Source organism: Protobothrops mucrosquamatus, unplaced genomic scaffold (genome assembly GCF_001527695.2).
Source record: "Protobothrops mucrosquamatus isolate PMUCROS unplaced genomic scaffold, P.Mucros_1.0 scaffold4072, whole genome shotgun sequence".
Taxonomy (NCBI): domain Eukaryota; kingdom Metazoa; phylum Chordata; class Lepidosauria; order Squamata; family Viperidae; genus Protobothrops; species Protobothrops mucrosquamatus.
This window is the reverse complement of record NW_015390003.1, coordinates 141,230-150,908: the sequence shown is the minus strand read 5'-3', so window position 1 is coordinate 150,908 and position 9,679 is coordinate 141,230. Positions and strand designations below refer to the sequence as shown.

The following is a 9,679-nucleotide window of genomic DNA, read 5'->3' as shown; positions in this document are numbered from 1 at the left end:
CAATAACTACCTCCCCCATTTCCAGATCATTCTGCCACTGGCCAGAGATAAAAATTAGATCTAGTGTGTGTCCCCCCGTGTGAGTGGGGGCATGTACCAACTGGGTCAAGTCCAAGGCCGTCATGGAAGCCAAGAACTCCTGAGCTGCCGCCGACGCCTCGCCCACCGATGGCAGGTTGAAATCCCCCATGACCATAAGACTGGGGGTCGCAACCGCCACCCCGGCTATTACGTCGGCCAGCTCAGGCAGGGCTGTTGATACATAGCAGGGAGCCAGGTATATAATCAACAGACCCACTTGAACCCCTTGCCCCCATTTCACCAGGAGGGACTCCACACCGTCTATCTGAGGCACAGTGGTCTCCCTCGGACAAAGGCTCTCCCTTATAATGACTGCTACCCCGCCGCCCCTGCCCCGGGTCCTTGGCTGATGGAATGCTAAGAAACCTGGACCCTAAGAAAGGCTGAGCGCCAAAGAATGGAGGCCTTTGAACTCTGGTGCTGGAGAAGACTCCTGCGAGTCCCCTGGACTGCAAGGTGATCCAAACGGTCAGTCCTGGAGGAGATCAACCCCGACTGCTCTTTAGAAGGCCAGATCCTGAAGTTGAAACTCAAGTCCTTTGGCCACCTAATGAGAAGGAAGGACTCACTGGAGAAGAGCCTGATGCTGGGAAAGATGGAGGGCAAGAGAAGAAGGGGACGACAGAGAAGGAGGTGGCTGGATGGAGTCCCTGAAGCAGGAGGCATGAGCTTCAATGGACTCCAGAAGATGGTAGAGGACAGGAAGGTCTGGAGGAACGTTGTCCATGGGGTCACGATGGGTCAGACACGACTTCGCAACTAACAACAACAATGGTCATATAACCACAATTTTGAGCATTATTTTGCCAGAAATTTGCCTCTGGTGCAGAAGCTCCAAATGTACATGCAAAGTGACAGAATAATGATCATCGTTGTTGTTGTCGCAATACCAATAAGAGGGGGCAGTAAGAAAGATAATCGGAAGGGTAATTAATAGTTCCGCAGCCCTGCTACGTGGGTAAATACACACAGAGATTGGGTAGCACAGAGTGAAAAAGACTCAGTGGCTTCTTGGATGATGTCATGGTGTGAAGAACCCTCATCGTTGGCAACAACCGCGTAGTTTGGGGAGCGAAGTGGGTGACAAAAGAGGAGATGAACAAGTGATGGTTGCCCTACACATGGCGCACTTCTGAAAAGCTACCTCTAGGTGGCAGAAGAGTGCAACGCACCGGTTGGTTGGGGGGTTTAACTTACTCCTAAACTCCGTGTCTGTGTGTGTTGGTGTCTGTGTGTCTGTGTGTTCTGTGCGTTTTCTTGTAGCAAGACACGTGGCTGCTCCCTTCAAATCAAGGAGCTAGCCGCTCTTTCTCAATGTCGTTGGGAGAACAGACTTGGAAGGGACCTTGGAGGTCTTCTAGTCCAACCCCGCTGCTCAAGCAGGAGACCCTAGACCAGGGGTAGGCAACCTTGGCTCTTTTATGACTCGTGGACTTCAACTCCCAGAATTCCTGAGCCAGCTGTGCTGGCTCAGGAATTCTGGGAGCTGAAGTCCACGAGTCCACCCCTGCTCTTGGTCTTATTCCACAGCCCATGCTGGGGGGCTTGGCCTGCCCCTCATAGCCCCGTCCCCCCACCACCACAAATTTTGTGCTCTGATTGGGCGTTTTCTTGACTGACTGATGGTCGCTGAGGAACCTGCCTGCCGTGGGTGTCCAAGCTGGCAGAGCTTCTGCCTTGTGACCTGTGGAGCTGCCAGCCACCCCTCTTCCTCTGCGCAGAGAGGTGGGGGCGGACGGAGACAGCCACGAACCCCACCCTGCCCAGCTTGCTCCCACCTACTTGCAGTTGTCCTCCTGGCCGTGCACCGTCCAGATTGTGATGAGGGCCAGAAGGCAGGGGAGCAGCTTCCTCATCCTCCAGGTCTCTCGCGCTTGACATCATAGAATGCGCGCTGTGTGACATCAGGCAGAGAAATTGCAGTTGTCAACATTCTCGGTGGAATGTGGGGGTCCAGCCGGCTGAATGGAGGCCTTCCGGGCTGGGCTGGAGGGCCTCTGAGAGGCCAGAGCTACAGCCAAGTGCCGGGGAGAACTTCAGCTGTGCTTCACCCTACGCCGAGGCAAGATGGACGAGAAAGGCCTGGGAAGTGACCAATTGTTTGTGCTTGGTGCTCTCTGAGCTTGGCTGGGGTTTTTTTGCAGGTTTTGTGACCCAACTAGGCAACCTAGAAGGGAGGGGGGTTGGAAGAGAGGAGAAGGAGAAGAAAGAGGAGGAGGAGGAGGAGGAGGAGGAGGAGGAGGAGGAGGAGGACGACGACGACGACGATGACGACGACGACGATGACGACTATGCATCCTTGGTACTTTCTGATTTTGTTAGTTTCTTGCAAACATTTCATGGCCAAACTAGGTAACACCATCAAGGCTAGAGGGCTTATGCTCAAGTCTTCTAAGCATCGATGATGTTCCCTAACTGGGTCATGAAAGGTCTGCAAGGAAAGAACCCAGCTCGGGGAGCACCAAGGACCCCACAGTTCAACCCCGAATTACAAATATTCTTTTGTATCGCATGTTTGTATCTATAAAAATCAATTCCCTGCCCTTCTAGTTCAGATGCATCTCTTTGACGGCTTCCATCAGCATCTGCCCCCAAGTGGCTGCAGAATTGACACAGAGGTCTGGGGCTGTCTGGTTCTGCTCTATTGCAATTCCCATCATCCCCAGCCAGGACAGCCAGGTGTGAGTCATAATCCAAGATCTCTGGAAGGGGTGGATTTATTCTTTCTCCCACAATGAATCCATCTGTTTTTTGCAGAGGCACCGGCTGATGCGATGCCAGACTCAGCTTCCTGACAGAGGCTGCCTGGGTTGGCCTCTGTTGGCAGGCCAACCATGGCCACTTCTGAACCAGGGTCAGCCGGAAGAGCCTCTGTTGGCAGAGGCACCTCATGCTTCAGCTTTGAAGCAACCTGGAACTAAGGAGAAATTTCCTGACAGTGAGAACAATTAGCTAGTGGAACGGTTTGCCTCCAGAAGTTCGTGGGTGCTCCATCACTGGAGGCTTTTTAAGAAGAGACTGGACAGACATTTGTCCAGAATGGTGTAGGGCAGGGGTCTTCAAACTTGGCCACTTTAAGATTTGTGGACTTCAACTCCCAGGGCTGGCTGGGGAATTCTGGGAGTTGAAGTCCACAAGTCTTAAAGTGGCCAAGTTTGAAGACCCCTGGTGTAGGGTCTCCTGCTTGGGTAGGTGGTTGAACTAGAAGACCTCCAAGGTCCCTTCCAACTCAGTTATTCTGTTAATTCTGCTTCCTGGAGAGACAGCACTCTTCTTGGAACAATCTGAAAGAGCTGCTGAAGTTATTAGTATCATAATAATAATATTCCAATCTGAGGAAGGGTATCGGGGCAGCTAGAGAGGGATTCTTAGGTCAAGGCATGGTGCCCACCTCTGGAAAAGCATCATGGGCTCCTGAAGGACCCCTTGTGAGCCTAGAAACCATCATCCTGTTCCTCTCCCACTTCTAGGGCCCAGCAGCACCCAACTGACCTTAGCAGAGGCGCCCGGTCAATATGCAGTTGAGCATTTATATTGTTATAGTATTGTATTTTTATTGTTTGTAGGCATGGTATAGTTTTATCTTTTTAATGGTGTAAGCAGCCCACAGTAAACCCTGTGGTAAGATGGGCGGCCAATAAATTTAATAATAAATAAAATAAAAAAATAATAAAAAAAATGTGGGTCCAGGCTCAGATTCCCTAGAGAGACAATTTTGCAAGCAGATGCATATTCTCACCATCCTCTAGCACAGGGCTTTTCAACCTTTTCACTCATTGTACCACGTTTAGGATATGGCAACATCCGAGTACCACCATTCGCCTAGCAAGGTGTCAAAAACTTGATGACCCCCCCCCCAAAAAAGGAAAAAAAGTGATAAAGCACAGATAGTCCTTGACTTACAACAGTTCGCTTAGTGACTGTTTGAAGTAGTAATGGCACTGAAAAAAGTGCCCCCCAAGCCACAGCTGAGCAAGACACCTGCCTGCCCGCCCGGCTGCACTCTTCCTCCTGTCCGAGGTTTCCATTGTTGTGAGCATTTCTGTTGAGGATTGGCAGCGGGGGTGGGGTGGGGGGTGTTTGGTTTTTATCCCCCCCCCGTCTGCTGGGTGGTTGCAGCAGGTTTTGGTCACTTCACATGACCCTGGGACACTGTGACCGTCAAAATATGAATCAGTGGCCAAGCATCTGAATGTAAATCACAAGACCCTGGAGAGGCTGCAACATTCCAGCTGATTGGTGCTTCTTCTGGGCTCAGCAGAAGTTCCAGGATCAGCGCCGAGCTCCATCTGGATCCTGGTGCTGATCCTGGCGCTTCCACTGAGCTGACAGCCCCGAAGAAGCGCCGATCAGCTGGAAAGTGGCACTGATCCTGGTGCTTCCGCTGAGCCCTGACAGCCCTGCAGCTCCAGCCGTCTTTCGCTCAGGCTTGTGCGGTGCTGCCCCCGGTTCAGCTCATTCCCCTCCCCCACTACCACTTTTCTAGGATGGTCGCGTACCCCCTGCCAGGTACCAATGTACCACAGGTAGTACCCATACCACTGGTTGAAAAGCCCTGCTCTAGCACAGGGGTCCACAACCCCTGGCCCATGGGCCAATACTGGGCTGTGGCCTGTTCACAACTGGGCCACACAAATAGTCAGCAGTCTTCAGATTTACCAGGAAGAAAAAGGATTCTTGGCACTTCTCCTGACCTTTTTAATCATCTTAACCATCCCAAAGCCCTCGGTGAAACAAATGAAGCCAAGGCAGAGAGTTTATTTGCTTGGTGTACTGACCATTCGGTCAGATGTCCATGTGTTATAGTGATGTCCAGGGCTGAAGGGGTCACCTTTGTCCAAAGATGCTCATTAAAAGATCTGTTCCTGACCACCTCAAGTTGAACATCTGCCATAAGTTGTGCTTTCCCATCATCACTGCACCTTTGGGAACACACGAAGGATGGGGACAAATAATTGTGTTGGGGAAAGGGCCGGCATCTGCTCCTATGTGTGTCCTCAGATGCAACTGGCCAGTTGAGAGTCAAGATACTGCTTTGGCCAATGGTCACAAAAGATGACCATGGACCTTGGAGAGAAAGTTTAGGATCCAGCCATGCATCTATGATAAGTGAGACATGAGCATTCATTTTGCAGAGTATCTGCAGATTCCCAGATGCAATGTTACTTTCAGAAGATGGATGAAGAACATCAGTTTATCTAGACCAGGGGTCTTCAAACTTGGCCCTTTTATGACTTGTGGAATTCAACTCCCAGAATTCCTCAGCCAGGCACAGGAATTCTGGGAGTTGAAGTCCACTTTAGTATTTTCCCCGTGTAAACATCTGGGGACTAGATCTTGAAAGTTTAAAGTCGACGGAGATCCCCTTGGATACCCCTGAAACCTTTTACGAACCAGGGAGACGTCATCATCTGTGTGTTAGGTGTTTCTCCGCTGATCCGTTGATAAATCCCCCTTAAACCTGCTCCCACTTTTCCCGAAGTCTCACTTTTCCCGATCTTTGGATATTTATGGATCCTCCAATAAAATAGCTCTGACAGATCTATGGAGTTGCAATGTCATCTTCTATATTGGGGTGGGGAACTTTGGCCCTTTTATGACTTGTGGACTTCAACTCCCAGAATTCCTGAGCCAGCTATGCTGGCTCAGGAATTCTGGGAGTTGAAGTCCACAAGTCATAAAAGGTGCAAGGGGTTTCTGTATACAGCATCAGCAAACTGGTGAACTTTGGTTATCTGATCTTCTTCTGATAGACACATTCCAAATTTGCTTTTACTCCGGGGGGCCTATAGCGAGATTTATCTCCAGGGTTACTGAGAGGGCTTAGAGCTGTGGGCCTGATTTGGGGGGAACCGCGTGCGGGTTCTAAGGCGAGCATTACCTCCAGAGAGAAGTCTAGAAATTCAAGGGATGAAGATGAAGTTATAGGAGGGATGAATGCAGAGGGCACAAGGATGCCCGGTTCTGTCTCTGGGGAAAGACACGCCCTGGCTTTCAACAACTGGAGATGGACAGTGTTCTCATTTGGCCTTCTGAAAAGGTTTGGAGAGGGTCACGTTCTGCTAGGTGAGTATCTAGTACGATGCACGGCCATCATTTCTGGATTCAGAGGGGATGATGAAGAAACGTCTGTGGGCAGAAGCACTCTGCCTATCTCATAAGTGGTGTCAGGGGCTGCTGGAAGGGATTCTTCGGGCAAAAGGACGTGGTCCACTTCTGGAAGCTCAGTCGTAGGAAAGTAGATCAGGTCCTCCGTCAAATATTTCTCGGGGAACTGTGTCAAGGCAACTTTGAAAGCTGGGAACATTGTCGCGTGTTTAGCCCAAGCTTTGTTCGAGGGTCTCTTCCCCCGGAGAAGCACCCCTTCCATCTTCACCACTTCCCCATGGATCCATTCAAGGAAGGGCTGTGTGGAAGTGTAGATTTCTGGGTTGGTTCCCTCGCCGCAGCCCTTGCCCCAGCTGGTGATCCCAACCACGTAGAAGGGAGAGGTGGGGGAGGTCTTGCACATTAAGGGCCCCCCACTGTCCCCCTGTGGAAAGAAAGAGAGAGAGAGAGAGAGAGAGAGAGAGAGAGAGAGAGAGAGAGAGAGAGAGAGAGAGAGAGAGAGAGAGAGAGAGAGAGAGAGAGAGTCCCCTTGGGTGAAGGAAAACTACAAGGCATTGTGTGCAGTATCTTCTGCTTGCTGTGGTGGTGTCCACAAAATACCTCCACACTATGAGCCAGCGGAAGGGAGAAACCAGGAGATGCTAAGAGATCCAGTGAACTATCACTGGATGAAAAAGTAGTTCCTTACTTGGCAGGTGTCAATGCCTCCGTCCTCGTATCGAGCGCACAAGGTGTGAGGGCTTATGGCCCCATTGTACCACCAGCTGCTGTTGCATTTGCTGGTCTCCAGAATCTTCACTCTGGATTCCTGCAAGATAGCAGAGGTCTTCCTGCCTGGAGCAAAAATTACAGATTAGCTGGATGTTGTTGTTTTTTCTGAGGATTGCTCTTCATAATTCTTACTTCTGTAAGAGCCTTCTGCCTCCTTTCACCCTCCGTCTCCCCCCGTTTTCCAGCCTGAATCCTAGGTAGCTGAGAGAAAGCCAAATGAGCTGCAAGTCCAGTGGTGGGGTTCAAATACATGAACAACCGGTTCTCTGTGTGGATGCCGCTTCTGGAAGTCCGTTCTGGGCTTGGGCAACCAAAAATTAGCTCCCGGTTCTGCCAAAGTGGTGCGAACCGGCTGAATCCCATCTATCTGCCTGCCTGCCTGCCTGCCTGCCTGCCTGCCTGCCTGCCTGCCTGCCTGCCTGCCTGCCTATCTATCTATCTATCTATCTATCTATCTATCTATCTATCTATCTATCTATCTATCTATCTATCTACAGTGGTGGAATTCAAAGACGTGAACAACCGGTTCTCTGTGTGGATGCCGCTTCTGGAAGTCCGTTCTGGGCTTGGCCAACCAAAAATTAGCTCCCGGTTCTGCCAAAGTGGTGCGAACCGGCTGAATCCCACCACTGTGCAGCAAATCTACAATAATGTCACAACCCCAGCCTTGACCACCCACTTCCTAAAAGGGCCATAATGTTAAGGCAGGAGCCTGAACTAGCAGAGAAGGCAGGACTGCTCAAAAGATAAACCACCACCCGTAGCACAAACAGCATTTTCTAAAGGTTGGAGTTGGTTAACAAATTGGCTTCCCAATTTTGGATGGTTAAAACAAATATTTATAGGACTAGTGTTTATAGTTGTGATAGGTATCATGTGTTGTGTTTGTCTCCAATGTTTACCCTGCTGTATTTCATTTTGCACCAAATCACTGGGGTCAGTAGCGAAAAGCATCTCTGGGGAAGATGTACAGATTCAATTTATGTTATCTAACATAGCCAAAAATGAAGATTCATCAGAGTATACAGAGATACAGGGTGGATTGATAAATATGTATCAATATGATGAATCTTCAGAGTCAGTTAAACCTACAATACAGTGGAAACTAATTGAATAGAAAAACAAGTACAATTGGTGGGATTCAGGAAAAGATAACATAAAGGAAGTGACTTATGACTTGTGGACTTCAATTCCCAGAATTAGCAGAATAACTGAATGACAGAGTTGGGGAAGGGGCCTCGGAGGTCATCTAGTCCAACCCCCTGCTCAAGCAGGAGACCTTATACCATTTCAGACAAATGGCTGCCAGTCTCTTCTTGAAAGCCTCCAGTGATGGAGCACCCACAAATTCTGGAGGGAAGCTGTTCCACTGGTTAATTCTCCTTAGTTCTAAATTGGCTCGCTTACATACCTCTTCACTTACCCTTCTGGGTGGTGGTGCGCCAGCCACTGACGTAGCAGTCTGAGAACAAGGCTTCGGAGTCCATGGGGCTGTGCGGCAAGCAAGCGGGTTGAACATAGTCATCAAAAGTCACCGGGCTGCTGAGTTCTACCAGCGCAATGTCGTTGACCTTGCTCTGTGGATTGTAATTCTGGTAGGGGACGATGCGGGACACGGAACGCAACTGCACGGTGTCCAGCAAATTGGAAATGTCCGTGGCGCCGATGGCGATCCTCTGGGGTCGCGACAATCTGTGAGCAGGGGGCCAATGGATGTTTCAAAATCAGCTCTCCAGGTGAGCATCAAGCTTCCAGTCGATCTAAACCAGGGTTCTTCAAACGTGGCCCTTTGATGACTTGTGGACTTCAACTCCCAGAATTCCTCAGCCAGGCACGCGTGCCTGGCTGAGGAATTCTGGGAGTTGAAGTCCACAAGTCATCAAAGGGCCACGTTTGAAGACCCCTGATCTAAACCAAGGGTCCCCAAACTTGCCGGCTTGGTGGCCCAATATGGGGAGAGGGGGAATTGCTCCGTGCGAGTAGTAGGTGCACAATAGCACGAGCACAACTCCAGATGTTCCCCTTCATCTGCCTCCAAGTGGCAAACTCCAAACCGAGTCACCCACCCACCTCTGGTCTTGCAAGGTACTCTGGGGCTGCCAGATGTTGGCTCCTTACCTCTTTCCCGATGCGAAGCAATGAGCAGCCGTGAGCACCCAGTGGGGGGTCAGGAGGGACCCCGCACACAGGTGCTGAGGTCCCCTGGAAGACGGCGCCTGGATGCTGACCAGCCACGGCCAGGTGCCAGGCAAGGCGTTGATGCCCCCCATGATCTGTATGTTGTCACCCGGGTTGGGGGCCAAAGGTCTCCCCCCACAGGCTGAGGGGAAACAACAAGGCCAGGCATCAGTTGTGGTTTTGGGTGGAAACACGGGTGGTCCTCTACTTACGACCACAATAGAGCCCAACATTTCTGTTGCTAAACAAGACAATTGTCAAGCGGGGTTTGCCCCATTTTGTGACCTTTCTTGCCACAATTGTGAAGCGAGTGACTGCAGTTGTTAAGTTAGTCACACGGTCATTAAGTGGGTCTGGTCGGAATGTCACAAAAGGGGGTCACGTGACCCCAGGATACGGTGACTGTCGTAAATACGAGTCAGTGGCCAAGCATCCGAATTTTGATCCAGGTGACCAAGAGGATGCTGCAACGGTCGTAAGTGTGAAAAACGGTCATGACCCTTTTTTCAGTGCTGTCGTAACTTTGAACGGTCACTAAATC

The 9,679-nt window shown here is 50.5% G+C and overlaps 1 protein-coding gene across 1 annotated transcript in view; it reads right to left on the bottom strand.

The window, feature by feature from the left end:
- LOC114923503 (acrosin-like) overlaps positions 1–9,230 on the bottom strand; it is a gene marked incomplete at its 3' end in the record, with an annotated part of 11,968 nt that extends 2,738 nt beyond the window's left edge. The window contains exons 1-4 of the mRNA XM_029286561.1: positions 9,079–9,230; positions 8,384–8,652; positions 6,878–7,023; positions 6,279–6,613 (exon numbers count right to left, since the gene is read on the bottom strand). Of these exons, the coding sequence (XP_029142394.1) occupies positions 6,279–6,613; positions 6,878–7,023; positions 8,384–8,652; positions 9,079–9,230 (902 nt within the window). The remainder of the gene's footprint in view (positions 1–6,278; positions 6,614–6,877; positions 7,024–8,383; positions 8,653–9,078) is intronic.
- Between the last annotated feature and the right edge of the window lie 449 nt (positions 9,231–9,679).